A 16,376-nucleotide genomic window follows, 5' to 3' on the forward strand; every position below is an offset into this window, starting at 1 on the left:
AGCAGAGCAGATGCAGCCACTGGGGGCAGGGGGTGGAGGGCTGGTCCTCACCCCGTTCTGCTGAGCAGCACAGACATAATCCGGTCTGCAGCGCACTTGGTGCCTGGATGACTTCTGCCACCACACAACGAGGGGAAAGCTGGGCTGGGACCCACAGCAGATTCTCAGAAAACACTTGCGAGTGCAAAGTCCAGCTGGGCAGTGCTTTCTTGACCTCCCAGAAAGCTGAGCAGCTATACCAAAAGTCCTGAGACCTAGAAGTTAACAGCACCGCATTCCTCTCCGCTAGCAAGTATTTTACCCCTGGCTCCGCTGGGTCAGGTTTAGGGCTCCCTTTCACCTTCCATCTTTGCAGGCAATGTGCGAGCAAGAGCTTCCACCTGCTGTCAGTCCTGCTGCCCTCAGAACCTCTGCAGTCCTCGCCTGCTCTGCGCACACAGACGTCTGCTTTTCCCAAGGCTATGCCCGTCTCACCACAGCTCAATCAGCTCTACCAAACTGCTCTGGCTGCTTCTGCAACTTGTGCCTGCTTATCTCCCACCCTGAAACTCTCCTGGGTGCCCCTGCCCACTCCCTTTCGCCCTGCAGAACTGCCTGCCCCAAACTCAGAGGCTTTCAGACCCCCGCCTCACCAGGGCTCTGGCCTGCTGCCCCTACCTGCACGGGCAGCTCCTGGCCACTGGCCACGTGAAGGAAAGCAGGAGCGTTGTCATTCTCATCCAGCACAGTGACATAGATGGTTCCTGTGGCACTGCGAGGCGGTGCTCCCCCATCCTGCACAATCACCAAGAGCTGGTAGCTGGACTGCTGCTCCCGGTCCAGGCTATGCTTGGTGCTGAGCTCCCCTGTGAGGGAGAAGTGGGGACACAGCTAAGTTCAAAAAACTCTTTAGAGAAGAGCCTGTGCTCAGGTACGTTGCTGGGGAGCCCAGCACCGCAGGGGTAGGAAGACGAATATTCTGTTGCGGCACTGGCCTGGCCCGCATCACTTTTGACCTGCCCTGGGCTTTCTCCCCAGCCAGCCCCAGCCTAGGAAGCTGGGAAGTCTCTCACCTGTCTGTGTGTGGATAAGAAAGTTGGGATCGTGCTGGAGCAGGCGGTAGGTAAGACGGCTGTTCTGCCCGGCATCCCGGTCACTCGCCATCACCCTCCCCACACTGCTACCAGGAGCCTGATTCTCAGGAACAGTGAAGAAATAACGCTCCTCGCTCAGCCGGGGGCTGTTGTCATTCTCATCAGTGACGCTGATCCGTACGGTGCTGGTGCCTGTTTTTCGAGCTTCCCCCCCTGCACCACCGCCTCCCGCCGAGGCCAGCACTGTGAGCACATACAGGTCCCGTGTCTCCCGGTCCAGTGCACTTTTGACGTACAGCCAGCCACTCTCAGGCATGATGCCAAAGCTGGCAGCATCCCCGTCTGCACGCAGGTGGTAGGTAAGGGTCACGGATTCTGCGTCATGTGCCAGGGCTCGCACTTGCAGGAAGCGAGTGGAGACAGGCACGCCTTCCCGCACCTCCACGCGGTAGGTGAGGGTGTCAAAGATGGGCCCGTTGTCGTGCTCGGCTTGCACATGCACCAGCAGCGTGAACGTGGAGCTGAGCTGGGGAACGCCACTGTCTCGGGCCACGATGGCCAGCCTGTAGGCTGCATTGGCTTCGTATTGCAGGGCCCCGACCAGTCGCACTGCCCCCGACGAGCGCTCCACACTGAAGGTGCCGTCACCTCCTGAGACCAGCTCAAAATTCACCTGACCGTTGGCACCACTGTCACGGTCCTCGGCCTGCAGAGTGTACACTGTAGTCCCAGGCTCTGTGGCTTCTGGCAGCAGAATGGAGTCGGAGGAGGCTGGGAACACTGGCGCGTTGTCATTCACATCCGACACAGAGATCTTCACGCGTGTGTTGCTGTAGGCAGGGGGTGAACCACTTCGGGCCTGGACATCCAGAACGAGGACTGCCTGGGACTCATGATCCAGAGGCAGGCTGGTACGGAGCTGCCCGGAGGCAGAGTCGATGGAAAAGTAACCGTGAGGATCTCCCGAGGAGATGGAATAAAAGATGTCATCAGCATGACCTGTGGACAGGGAGATGAAGACAGGAAGGACAGTGTGTATGTCGGTTCACCTCCCCAGCTCCCCGAGACAGCAGTGCTGGGCAGTGCTGCCTGCAGCAGACTGGTCACGATGTGTACAGAGCACTCTGTGCATGTGCACGTACAGACAGATGCATGTACACACGTGTGGACACACATGCGTACACACACATGTGAGAGTGTGCACTGAGCTGAGTGACAATCGCATGGGTGCACATTTGGATGTATGTGCCTCTGTGCGTGCGTGCAGCTCCCAGAACAGGGTTGCTCTGTGGGGAAGTGTGGTACTGGACCTTCGAGATGACACAGGGACAGGGAAAGCAATGCATAGAAAAGGGACTAGCCCATACCTGGAGGGTTCTGGGCCCGGACAGCGCCCACGTTGGCACCCTGCAGCATGTCCTCAGGCACTGTGAAGAAGTACTGAGCTTGCTCAAAGACAGGGGGTGAGACCGTGCCCTCCACGATGCTGATGTTCACCTGGGCGTTTGGCTGTGCCTGTAGGCCCCCACCATCTTGTGCAGCGATCACCAGCTGTACCAGGGTGTTGGCTTTACCACTCAGGGACCATGAGAGGGAGATGACACCTAGGGAAGAAAGCAGTTCGGAGGGGGAAATGAGCCAGAGGGCAGGGCTTGGGAGAGGGAAAAGAGGGAATAGGGCTTCCAGTGTGGGGCGCAGGATGAGGGGCACGGCACAGCACAGCAGGTGGGATCTGGGCTGTGAGGAGGCTCTTGGAGGAGACATAGAATGGAAGGACCATCCTTGACAGGCCCTACAAAGGAGGTGGCCCTGCATTAGGACAGCAGGTAGGCCTGTCTCATCCCAGTCACGTGCTGGGAACTTGAGAATCAGTGTGGAGAGACCCCCAATGCCTACAGTGAACACAGGACACCTTCCTGTCCTGCTGAGAGCCACTGGCACCACACCCCCACGCACTCACCTCCCCGGCAGGAACTTCTCTGGCTTTGGTGGCCAAAACAAGGCAGAGCAGATGCAGCCAGTGAGAAAGGTGGGACTGAGTACAATAGAGAGCTAGAGGGAAAGAGAGCGAACTGTGCAGGGGAGAGAGGGAACTGGGCAGGGACAAGCAACTAAGCAGGACAGAGTCTGGTGGGGCAAAGCAAGCAGCATGCAGGAGGAAAGGCGCAGTGAGTCAGGGATGGGGAATGAGGGAGAGAAAGGAAGATGGGACAAATGAAGAACAGAGCAGGGAACAGAAACAAGAGGTCAGAGACTGACTCTGGCAAGAGGCTGCTGGAGGCTCAAAAAGCTGAGACAGGGAAGATGTGGCAGGGAGTGGAACAGATATATGCTGGTGGCAGATTGCACTGCTGAGATGGCCAAGCAGTGACCTCAGGCTGGCTTTTACACCTGCGCGCATCCCACTGCTCTGACTGCTGCCGACTGGCTGCCCTCTGAGCTCTCTCTCACCTGTGTCCTTGTTGAGGGAGAAGAGAGGCGGTGAGTTTCCCAGGACAATGCGGTAGGTCACTTTCCCGTGCAGTCCCTCATCCTTGTCATGGGCAGTAACACGGAGTACAGCTGTACCTGGCATGCTCTGTGTGCTGATGCTGGCAGCATACTCCAGCGGGTAAAACACTGGCCGGTTATCATTTATGTCCTCCAGGAAAACCTTCACATAGACCATGGAGTTCAAGCCACCCTGTGGAAGGACCAGATCAGAGATGGTGCAAAGAGCAGGGGCAAGGACAACAGCATCCCCTGCACAGTGCTGAGTCAGCAGCACCGGATCCCTGATGGCCTCTCCAGCACTCACCCCATCAACAGCGGTGACGGTGAAATCATAGGCAGACGTGCCCTCATCACGATCTAGGGGCTGCACAGTGCAGAGCTGCCCTGTGTGCTTGTCGACGCTGAACTGCGTGGGGACAACACTGCCGATGCCAGAGCCAATGGAGTAGGAAAGGGAGCCGAACGTACCGCTGTCTGCATCCGTGGCTGTCACCTGCATGAGGGAAGGCACTAGATGAGCAGGGCCAGTATCACAGAGAAGATCACCAGCCAGACCCAGCCCACCACCACTACCACCTCCAGAACCCAGTGCTGCTCTCTGCTCCATGGCCCACAACCACTGCCCAGTCCTCAGAGCTGGCCGTAGCCGAGCAGAGTGACAGTCAACACCTCGGTCCTGCGCATCTTGTCCCAGACAAGCCACCACTCACTCTGCAGCCCTCCCTGCGAGAGGACAGGGCCTCCCGGGGGCTCAGTGGCTGCAGACAGTGCCCTGGGAGTGCTGCGGGGCACCTCAGGACCAGCCTATGCTGGCCCGGTCCCCATGGGGGGACACAGAGGTGGGGGAGCACAGCATTGCAGACTTGCAAGAGCTGCACCATGCTTTCTTTCTACAGTGCTGCCATGGGCCCCTGCACCACCAGAGGTGCCTTGTTTCAGGTGACACCTCCCTCTTTGCACCCCTGGGGCAATATCCGTGACACAGGTCAACAGATCTTTCTTAGCAAAGGAAAAGGCCGTACGGAGAGGGAGTGCAGAAGGCCAAGCCTCATGCAGATGCCAAGGATCTAGGAGCCACGCATCCCCATTGTGCCCACCTTGATCGACCAGCCAGGGACAACCCGTGCTTTCGCAGCAGCTGCCCCTGGCCCTCTGCTCCCTCTCGTCCGCAGAGATGCTTAAGATAGGAAAGGGAGAAAGCCAGCCCCCTTGTCACCACGACCCTGGCTCTGTTCTGCTTCCAGAGCCCCGTGCCCAGCAGTGCTGGGCTCTGAGGATGATGACCGAGGGCGGCATTGCCCTGCGGCAGCCAGGACCACCAGAGCCTGGGCCACATGAATTGCGTTAGCAGTTCATGCTAACACACAGCAGGAGGATTAAAAACACTCCCTGCTTGCACGGCACCAGCTCCATCCTGGGCTCCTTGCGGAGCTCAGGTCAGCAGAAAACAGCTCCTTCCCCCTGACCCCAGCATCACTGCCCATGGCTCATCCACCAGCTGGGAGCTCTGCGCTGAGAACAAAGCCAGAGGACGGAGCCAGGAGGGAGGCAGCTGGGCCAGGCCCGGGTGAAGCGGAGTTCAGGCCTCGTCAGCCACAGCTCCTCCCAGCAGCAGAGCTGGGGCCTCGGCTCCTGTGAGCAAGGAGCACAGGAACGCTGCGCGCGCGCCAAGGAAAGGGCCCAGCTGGGGGCTGCACACAGCTCTCTGCTTCGGGCAGGGCCCCCAACCTGAACCACGCACCCAGCCGTCCGAGATGGAGGAACAGCAGGGGAGAGTACAGAGAACAGCTGGGCCAGGGAAGAAAAAACAAATCAGGTAGAGGTGGGACCTCCCTCTGCCCAGAACACAGGCTCTGCACCCCAGCGAGGGGAGGCAGCCCCCGAGACAGCCCCCCACCACCGCTGCCCGGTGACCCGTAGCCCGCAGGGAGGGGAGGCGGCACCTGCAGCGCACCTCAGCAGCTCCTGCCCCACTGCCTGCGCTCTAATGGGATGCCTGAGCAGAGCAGCTGAGAACACATCTACAGCGAGCACCACGCTCCCTGCACAGTGTCTGCCCCCCACCCTGCAGCACTTGCCAGAAGAAGCACCACAAAAAAGGATCCCCCTCCCCTGCTCCAGCTGCAGAGCACTCAGAGCCGCAGGTGCCATGACAGCAGCTGGCTGGAGAGCACTTTGGGAAACTGGACCCACCTGCCTCCCCCCAGCTCAACACCCTCCCTCCCTCCCTCCCGCCCCAGCTCCTTTGCTGTGGAGCTGCTCATCTGAGAGTATAAATGTGACCCTACTGACAGCACTGAAACCTGCAGTCGGGTTACCTGTGCTCTGGCTCCACGCTGGACACCATCACTGGGGCAACAGCCCTGTACCAATGCACCTGAGCTGTGTGCCGTGCCGGGGTTTTAGCTGGTAGCGTTCTCTGCAACCACAGATGGAAACACACCTGAAACCGATGAGCTGCCATAGTGACAGGAATAGGCACTGCATGGCAAATCAATAACTCCTTTCCCTCAAAATGGACTGCTTATCACTCTAATCGCACTCTAAAACGCATGTCAGCTGCTTTAATACACTGTGCAGCAACAAGCTGTGCAGCAAAGTAAGGAATTTTCTGTAGGCTCCTCAAGCCAAGGGCTTTGGTGCTTCCAGAACAGCCTCACTTTGCCACCTAAACCATCCTCTGACGGTCGCCATCCTCAGAAAGATGCCCACAGGGGGAGCTATCTGGAAATCCAGCTTCCTGCCACCGGAGCTGGGTCAGATTTTGGGAATGGGGGAGAAACAGGTGAGCTCTCACTACTATGCAGTACAGCACCACCTCCCTGGCTGCTCCCTGGTACCGATCTCCCAGCAAGACTGCTTCTTGGAGCCAGCAGTCCAGAGCCAGAAGCAAACCTAGCTGTAGAGCCAGGACAAGGCATCCGCAGAAAAGTTCCCTGTTCACACGTGTCCGGCACTCCAGCTCCCCATCCTGCTGTGGGACTGCCTGTGGACCAGCAGCTGCGTACACCCTGCCTGCATGAGCTCATGCAGGCTCCGAGAGCGGTCATGTCACTGCTACACCAGCACTGGAGCAACCACTGCCGCAGATGGGTGTCCGGTCCTCGTCTCACTTGGAGGGGTGATGCTAATGCAGTGCCCAGGTACACTACGTTACCTATGACGTAGAGAAGCCGCAGGTACAACAGAACACCTGAAGGAGCAGCTAGCTGTGTTAGCTCAGTGTGTGGCGGCCGGGCCGCCTGCTTAGCGTCTCTGCCACTGCGTGGAGAGGGAGTGGGGCTGTGGCTGGTGCAGCCCCCAGCCCGGGCTCTCCCGCCCGCAGGCAGGCAGCGTCTGCAGACCGCTGATGCCCTGTGCATGCGTTCCGTGGGACGGGGCTGTGGCTGCAGGCTTAGCGGGCCCTGATGCAAGCCCCGAAGGCAGCATAGATCCCCACTGCGGCTGGGGTGATGTCTCCTGGGGCCTTCTCCGAGAGGCAGCACAGGGCTTGATGAGCCACGAGGTACGGCAGACACCTCCGTCTAGCTGGCACGAGCAGCTGGGACCCACAGCTGCCGACTGCAGAGCACACGCAGTCTGGGACATGGTGCACATTTTTAGCTGTGAGGATAATTAACCACCAAAAGGGCTCATCAAGGCCTGTGGTGAATTCACCACTCCTGGAAATTTTTAAACCAAGTCTGGATATTTTTCTAGGAACATTGCTAGAAGCTAATGCAGGGCAGCCCCAGGCTCTGTATTTAGTGCCCACCCCAAATCTTGGATCAACAGCTGGTTTTACTGTAGCTGACTTATGTGGCTCCTGATGTTTGCCTGAGAAGTAAGAGGGAAATGGGGCCAAGCTGCCTATGGGACAGCCCAGGAAACACTCAATTCGGGGTTATGCAAGGCCTGCTGCTTGAATATGTGGGGGCAGGAGTCAGAGCTCTGAGCTTGAATGGAGCTCCTGGGGCACCCTCACCTCTGACTCCTTCGAACATCCCGAAGGGCCGAGACTGGCTGTTCTCAGGAGGAGCTACGTGAGAGGAGAACAGAGAGAAGGAGAAGGCTGAAGCTGGGAGCAAGACACCTGCATGAGCCCGCAGGGTCAGCATGCAGATAGGAGACGTGGGCAAAGCTGTGCGGTCACCTCATCTGCACAGGACACCTGCACAAGCCCGCAGGATCCCCACAGACAGACCAGGCACAATGTGCAGAGGTGAAGCACGCACTGTGTTTCTGCCCAGGACCACAGCATGTGCAGCTGCAACCCTGTGTGCCGAGAACAGAACTGCTCACAAAGGGCAAGCGCAGGGGGAACCTGCACGTTCCGTGCCGTGTCGTCGGACAGCAGCGATGCCAGAGCCCAGTGCTCTCGCCCCATGCTGGACTCTAGAGGGTGCTCCGCGAGGCAGGGAGCGTGGTGACTGCAGCTCTGCCATCAAGAGTCCAGACGTTCCCACTCACAGACCCAGCCAGTGCAGCAGTGAGAAGGAAGCATGGTGAATTGTTTCTATGGTTCATTACGTTCTCTGTTGAAGACCTACTTCCAGTCACCGCTTCTATCCCTGAGCCCGATTCTGCCCTTGTAAGACCAGGAGGTGACTGTTCTCAGGAATTCTCTCTGTATTGGTATCAGTGGGTGGACCAGGCAGCCCATCCTCTTCCTTGATAAACCAGCTGCACAGTCAGAATGTTTTCTGGCCTGTAGCTTTCCTGTTCTATCCTGCAGGACGCCATTCTCCAAAGGGAAATTCTTTGCGATCAGGAGATAACGGCTGTATGAATGCATCCTGCAATTGCATACGGGACGTGTTTCTGACAGGAATCAGCTGCTTGGTCTTGAAGAGAGAGGGAGACTGAGACTTAATGTCCTGCAGAACATCCTGCTTGAGTCCAGAATGAGACCAGGGTTTCTGAGCAGCACAGGGCCAGGGCTCCCGCCTGTCCTTCGGCCTTGTTAAGATGTGCTTGGCTGCAAGCACGGTATTTCTCTGGAACCGGCTGCAACTGCGCACAGCACACAGAGCTCTGCTCTCCCTCCATGCCTTGTCCCCTCATTCTGCCTACAGCATGCTCCTGGGAAACCCCAGCCTTCACACAGCCTCACACAGAGCCTCCTCAGCCCAGGGCGGCACTGGTGGCCCCAGCGCTGCACACTGTGCGAGCCATGGCCAGGTCTGGCCTGCAAGAGGCTACTACACCTCCCCTATGTCCTAGAGCACACCCCGTCCCTCCCTGCCTCTTCCGCCCCGCACAGCTCCATCACATCCCAGGCCCTGTAAAGATGCTCCCATGGGCACTAGGACTGGCGCCTGTCTCTTGTCACCCCCAGTGACGCCTCCATCACTTCCCTGTACTGCCAGTTTCCTCCACTGTCGCCTGTCCAGGACATCCCCTGGCCACACAGCACTGCTGCAGCTGTGCAGAGCTGGCGCCTGACCGCGGGCGGGAGAGCACAGCCTGGGCCTGAGGCACTCGATCTCTCTTCACGTCTGCCTTCCCCTTGCAGGACAGTACGCACAGCGGCACAGCATGGCCTCACCCCGTGAGGGGGTGTTGGCGGCTCAGGGCCAGCCGGAGCTGGGTGCTCTCCAGCAGTGCAGGGTTCAACAAAACGCAAAACTGTGGAATCCCTCGCTTCAGGCCACAGTGATATAAAATTGTACGGATTCAGAAAGCAACGACCCCCACTTACAGATAACAATCCACTAAAGGCTTTAAACACAAGGACATCAATGCTGGGCCAGGAAGTCCCTGAGTGGAAGCTAGGTCAGTGTGTCAAGGAGGCAGCAGTACCTGAGGGAACCCTCTGATCACAGACCATGGGTCTCAACGAATTTCAATTTACCAGGCCAACCAGCGGTGACACGCAGCTGGATCTGCTGTTTGCAAGCAAGGGAGAACCAACTGAGGATGCGGTGTTCAGCAGCAGCCTTGGCCGCAGTGCCCATGAAGTTGCAGTGTTCAGGATCTTAAAGGGGGTGAGGAAGGAGAGCAGCAGAGTGCAGACCCCGAACTCCAGGCAAGACTCCAGCTTACACAGGGAACAGGTAGGTGGCAGGGATCCCACGGAGGCAGCTCTGAAGGCCAAGGGAACTCAGGAAGGCTGGCAGGCCTTCAGGACAGCACACCGTAGGCACAAGGACAGTCCACCTCAGCACTCAGGAAAACAAGGAGACAGATCAGCAGTCGGCCTTGGCTACGCAGGGATCTCAGGGCCAAGCTGCAGTGCAAAAAGGCAGCATATGGGAGGTGGACGCCGAGGCAAGCTACAAAGGAGGAATTTATAAACACTGCCCAGGCAGGCAGAAAAGTCAAAGCTCAAGTGGTGCTGAGACTTGCGAGAAAAACTGAGGGTGCTAAGAGGAGGAGCCTCTACCACTACATTGGTAGCAAAAGGCTGAATAAGGGCCCATTTCTGAATGCGATGGGTGATTTGGTGACAGCAGACAGAGATGACTGAGACACTCAATGTCTCCTTTATCTCAGTCTTCACAAACAAGGTCTCCTAGGCCTCCATGCTTTTTTAAAGGATTCTGAGAGCTACCAGACAGGGATGAAGACTGAGTCAGGATTTCTTCAGTGAACTTGATCCGTACGGATCCATGTGACCCAACAAGCTGCATCAATGATGCTGACAGAAATGGACTTGCAGGGCTGCTCTTTCAAATGTGGTGGAGATCGGGAGAGATCCCTGACAACTGGAGGAAAGCAAATATTGCACCTCACCTTCAAAAAAGGCCAAAAGGATGATCTGAGGAGCTACACTCTTGTCAGGCACACTTTGGTCCCTGGGAGAGTCATGGAGTGAATCCTCTTGGAACATGTTTTTGGCCACATGGAGGAGCCTGGGAGGAGAAGACATGCATGGACTGACCGTCCTGTTTGCTTCTTGCGATGCCATGATGGGATCTGTGGTTAAAGGGATGACAGCTGTGGATGACAATTGCCTTGACTTTAAGGATTTTGACACCTTCTCCCATGATCCTCATATCCAAGGCAGGATGCTATGGTTTGGAGGGCTGGACAACCGGGTGGGTAAAAAACAGATTGGAGGGTTGGGCTCAGAGAATGGCGGTTCACGAGCTGTGCCCTGCCTGGAGCGGGGTGACAAGTGGACCACCACAGGGACTGGCCGAGGGACCTCTCCTGCTTAACATCTTCAGCAACCACCCAGTGCAGGCAGAGAGTGCACGCTCCTCAAGGTTACAGACGACACCAAGCTGGGGAGGGGGACGCAGCTGACACGCTCCAGGGAAGGACTGCGCCCCAAGGGCCTGGGCAGGCGGGAGGAATGGGCTGACAGGAGCTGCATGAAACTCAGCAATGAAAAATGCCAAGTCCTGCTCTGGGAAGCACAGCACCCCTGCAACTGCACACGCCGGGACTGCCAGGCTGGGCAAGCAGCTCCAGGGAAAGTGTCCTGTGGTCTGGGAGGGCAGCGAACAGGACGTCAGCCACGGTGCACCCTGGCAGCAGGGAGAGCCCAGCAGCACCCTGGCCTGTGTGAGCAAGAGGCTGAGGGCAGGGATGAGCCCTCCTCCTCCCCCTCGCTAAAGCACATCTAGACATGGCATCTAGTTTTGGGCCTCCAGTACAGGAGAGACGTTGACAAACTGCGGCAAGTTCAGGGGTGGCCACTGAGCTGGTGAGGGACGGGAGCACCTGCCCTGTGAGGAGCTGCTGAGGGGCCGGGGCTTGCTCAGCCTTAGGACAGAAGGGTGTACACCTAACAGCAAGCTGCCAGCACTGACGGAGAGCTTATCAAAGGCACGGAGCTGGGCTCTTCACAGTGGAGAACCACAGGAGAACAAGAGACTGGGGGCATCGCTTGAAATGAGAACTTCAAGCTGGACACAGGGGAAAGATTTTCCCCGTAAGGAGCATCCAGTATTGGAGTCGGCTGCTGAGAGAGGTTGTGCAGTCTCCACTGGAGGATTTCAAGATGCTACTGGATGAGGCTGTGAGCAGCGTGGTCTGACCCCACAGCTGCCACTGCTTCACGCAGTTGGACCAGAGACCTCCCAAAGGTCTCTCCAATCTGAATTACTCCATGACTCAGTGATCCAGCTGCTGCACCCTTTCCCCAGCACAGGCCATTGGACACCAGTAAAGCAGCTTACTCTGCTACGCAGAACTTTGCTCTGCTGTACTAGAGCTGCTCTTCGGCTCCTGGTCCAGCACTCAATGTAGCCCTGTGCTATACGGCCCTTTATCTTGAGTATTACAGGATCCCTGTCTCAGGACTCATAACAGTTGCGCGCTCAGCAGCAGCTCAGGATTTGCCAGTCCCAGCAATAATTGCTCCTCTTCCTCTTCTCCCAGACACACACAGCCTAGCTCACAATTCTTCCTCTGAATCCATGCACTGCTTTCCTGTGCCCGTGGGGCTGGGCAAACAGAAGGCATCTGGGAGGGCTCCAGCAACACAGCCCCCAAATCCCTGTTAATCTTACAGGCAGAGGGCTGCAGGACCAGCTGGGTTCTCCTCAGATGTCTGTGTCCCTACAAGAGGGCAGGAGCCCCGCACCAAGCCAAAGGCATGCAGCACCCCAGCATCCCTCCACACGTGTTCACCACCGCTTGGCTCCGCAGCTGCCCCCACTCCTGTTCATAAGCCACAGCAGGGGTCACAGCACACTGAGGTCCCGTGGGGAACAACAGCTACAGATTCCCAGGAGGTCTCTCCAGCAGGATCCACGTCTCTCAGACACAGAAAGCGCAGTGACACTCCCAGACACTGAAAACAGCAGGGATTGAACACATTACATCCTACACAGCCTCCACTCACCAGTTCACGTAGCAGAACGTACACACGTTCATGTGTTCATTCTCTGCTCCCACACCCTCGCCTGCAGCCTGCTTCTCTCCTGCAGCACGGCCTTGGCTCCACTGACCCCCTGCATGAAGCCCAGGCCCATCTCTAGCACCTCCCGAACTTCCGCCTTGGGTATTTTCACAGTTCCAGCATGTCCAGAATCCATCTTTCATACAGCTCTTTCCACTCCTAGGTCCTAACAAGAGTGAAGCCTCCTCTTGCTGGCCCAGGCTGAGCGTTCCCAGGTGATATGTAGGTAAAGAGAGAAAATACTGGGGAAGGAAGAAAGAAGCATGAATCAACCCCTCTCCCAAGGGCCACAAGACACCCGCTGTCTTTGGCTTGGAACAATTTGCGCTAAGGCAAAAGACAGCGGTGGACAGCTGGATCATGGGCCCTTCATTAGTTAATGTTTCAGTCCTAGTTCATGCTTGAGTCCTAACAAGATAGACCAGCAATGTTAAGGTTATTTGGAAATATGTTGTATGCTTGTTTTCTGTTGTTCCTTCCTTACACCAGACAAGGGAAATAAGAAGAGAATACAAGAGAGAACAAGTGACACATGGTGCAGCAGCACAGAGCAAAAGCTGGGCTGCAAAGCAAAACCTGATGGGGGGAATTAAGATTTTGCTTACTAAATGAGTGAAGCAAGGAGGTGAGGCAGGGGGAAGCTGGGGAGGATATGCCACTTCAATTTGAGGGAACAACCTGGATGAGAGGCCAGCATCCTGGTGCTGCTGAAGGAAGCTGATAACCTGGAGATCTGACCAGAGATCAGGGGCTGGAGACTGTAGTCCAGGGCCAGAAACCAACAGCATCCTCAGGGGAAAAGCTGCATTTCCCTGCAGACTTTGGAGACAAGATGTTTAGTATAGGGAGCTGTGGATCAGTGCTGCAGCCATGTCCCAGAGCAGGATGGGGGGGAGGGACAAAGACACTCAAATGCCGACAGCTGCTGAGCGGGCAGTGAGCCCTTACAGACAACCCCAGCAGGATGTTTTGTACGCTGGGCAGCCTCTCCATGTCCACACAAGTTGTTTGTGACCGCTATAAAAGGACTGAGGATGTTCTCAAGTCTATATGCATGACAAACAGAGGATATTTAGAGACATGATCAGCCAGACAAACTCAGACTTAGGAATGTCACAACAGCCATGTTAATGCTAGTATGGAAAAGGCATGCCAGCGGGAGAAACGTGCTAACTGAAAAACACACCAAATGCAACATGTTAAAATAAAATAGCTACAGTTTGGCACAATCACCATCTGTGTGCCAGGGAGGAGAACTGGGAAAGGCCTAAGGATGAGAGGCAGGGGAAAAGGGTTAGGACAGTAAATGCAAAAGGAACTGCACAGTGTAGTGGTAGCATATGTCCGGGATATGCTACTGTTGATTTTGCATTAAAAAATCACAGAATCATAGGTCAGTTTGGGTTGCGAGGACCTTTGAGGGTCATCTAGTCCAACCCCTCTGTAAGGAGCAGGGACATCTTTAATTAGACCAAGTTGCTGATGTCAAGTCAGCAAAAGAAACTTGATTAAAGTTACCAACAAAATGTTATTCCTTTCATATAATGGATGCAAATGACATGGCATGTGCCCCTCGGGACCCAAGAACGTGTTAAGGAACCCAGGATGAACCCGATGCCGTGTTTTGAAGACTTTTATTTGATAGGTATAGAAGAGGGTACTACCAGAGAATACATCTGGGGTATTTTCTGTTGAAATCACTAACTGATCATTGTAATGACATGAAAATATAGCTGTTTGCATTCAGTTCCCAGCTGGCTTTGAATCTGGCAAGGGATACCAAAGTCAAGAAGAAGGGCTTCTATAAGTGCATAGGGGGCAAAAGGACAGCTAGGCAAAATGTAGGCCCACAGCTGAAGGAGACGGGGGACCTGGTGGCGCAGGATATGTAAAAGACTTTCCCTGTCTTTACTAGTAAAACTGGTCTTCAGGAAGCCCAGGTCTCAGAGACTGGAGTGAAGGCTGGAGCAAGGAAGATGCACCCCTGGTTGATGAGGATCAGGTCAGTCAATTCTTAGGCAAACTGGACATACATAAGTCCATGGGCCCTGATGGGATGCACCCATGAGTGCTAAGGGAGCTGCCAGATGTCATTGCAATGACACTCTCAACAACCTTTGCTCAGTGATAGTGTTTGGCAGAGTGTCTGAGTAAAGTAGCTGCCACTCCTATCTTCAGGAAGGGTAAGCAGGATGACCAGGTAACTACAGACTGGTCAGCCCCACGTTGATCCTTGGGAAGGTGATGGAGCAGCTAATCCTGGAAACCATTTCCATGCACACGAAGGACAAGAAAATAATCAGTAGTCAGCACAGCTTTACCCAAGGGGAAGTCATGCTTGAGCAACTTGATAAATGGCTGGCCTGGCAGATGAAGGAAAAGCTGTGGACACTGTCTACCTGGGCTTCAGTACGGCCTTTGACACTGTCTCCCATAAGATCCTCAAAGACAAGCTGTGGATGAACAGGCTGGATGAGCAGACAGTGAGGTGTATTGAAAACGTGCTGAACGGCTCTGCCCTGAGAGTGGTGATCAGCAGCACAAAGTCTACTTGGAGGCCAGCAGCTAGCAGTGTACCCCAGGGGTCATACTGGGTCCAGTCCTGTTTAACGTCTTAATTAATGAGCTAGATGATGGGGCACAGCGTACCCTCAGCACATTTGTTGATGACACCAAAGTGGAAGGAGCGGATGATACAGCAGAGGACTGTGCTGCCAACCAGAAGGACCTTGCCGGGCTGACGAAATGGACTGACAGGAACTTCATGAAGTTCAACACGGGGAAGTGCAAAGTCCTGCCCCTGGGGAGGAACAACCCCATGCAAGAATATGTGCTGGGGGCCACTCAGATGGAAAGCAGCTTGGCAGAAAAGGAGCTGGGGTTCCTGGTGGACACCAAGTTAAGGTGAGACAGCGACATGCCCTTGCTGCAGAGAAGGTGAATGGTATCCTGGGCTACATCAGGAGGAGTGCTGCCAGCAGGCCGAGGGAGGTGATCCTGCCCCTCTACTCAGCACTGGTGAGGCCACAGCTGGAATGCTGGGTCCAGTGCTGGGCTCCCCAGTACAGGAGAGAGATGTACATACCGGAGAGTCTGGTGAAGGGCCACAAAAATGATGAAGGGACTGGAGCATCTCTACTGTGAGGAAAGGCTGAGAGAGCTGGCACTGTTGAGCCTGGAGAAGAGAAGGCTCAGCGGGGATATCATCCATACATGAAAGAAGACACCAAGAGCGGGGAGCCAGGCTCTTCCTAGTGGTCCCCAGTGCCAGGACCAGAGGCAATGGGCACAAACTGAAACACAGGAGCTTCCCTCTGAGCATCTGGAAGCACTTTTTTACTGTGAGGGTGACCAAGCCCTGGCACAGGTTGCCTGGGAGGTGGTGGAGTCTCCATGCTTGGAGGTATTGAAAAGCCAACTGGATACGGTCCTGGGCAACCAACTCTGGATGGCCCTGCTTGAGCAGGTGGTGTTGTACTAGGTTATCTCAAGAGATCCCTTCCAAGCTCTGTGATCTCCAGCCAAAGGCCCTCCTGAACCTCCCAGTTCTCCATTCAGCTCCAGTTCTTCTGAGAGCTGATCTGCTCCACCAGCCCTGCACCACAGCCCTGACAGCACTGTGCAGCAGCATCTGCCACCTGCCCCTACTTTCCTGCAGGTTTGGTGAGAAGACTTTGCTTGTGTACCCCGCAGCTACTGTAGCCGGGCAGAAGAGCACCTCATGGGAGTGCCGTGGCCAAAGTAGAGCAGGAGCAGATGACAAAGAAGAGCAGCAAGGTGGCTCAGGGTTAGGCAGAAAGAAACCAGGGCACCAGTGTTAGGGAGCTGCGACTGCTGTGAGAGAGGGCAGGTGCTGGCAAGCATACCTCTCCCCACTGCACGGAGATCCGGGAGGACAAAGATGGGCACTAAGGCCTTGTTATTTCACACCCTCCTCCTAGTCCCCCAGCAAGGCAGGAGGGACGAAGGGAGTCAAG

General features: G+C 55.9%; 1 protein-coding gene across 2 annotated transcripts in view; it reads right to left on the reverse strand.

Annotated features, from left to right (window-relative positions):
* Window positions 1-16,376, reverse strand: part of DCHS1 (dachsous cadherin-related 1) — a 50,972-nt gene that overhangs the window by 22,109 nt on the left and 12,487 nt on the right. For both annotated transcript variants that reach the window (XM_086739880.1, XM_086739881.1), the window contains exons 3-7: window positions 3,871-4,059; window positions 3,525-3,756; window positions 2,441-2,677; window positions 1,053-2,072; window positions 658-845 (exon numbers count right to left, since the gene is read on the reverse strand). In XM_086739880.1, coding sequence (XP_086596006.1) covers window positions 658-845; window positions 1,053-2,072; window positions 2,441-2,677; window positions 3,525-3,756; window positions 3,871-4,059 — 1,866 coding nt within the window. The remainder of the gene's footprint in view (window positions 1-657; window positions 846-1,052; window positions 2,073-2,440; window positions 2,678-3,524; window positions 3,757-3,870; window positions 4,060-16,376) is intronic.

This window comes from Chlamydotis macqueenii, chromosome 1 (genome assembly GCF_036417535.1).
Source record: "Chlamydotis macqueenii isolate bChlMac1 chromosome 1, bChlMac1.mat, whole genome shotgun sequence".
NCBI lineage: Eukaryota > Metazoa > Chordata > Aves > Otidiformes > Otididae > Chlamydotis > Chlamydotis macqueenii.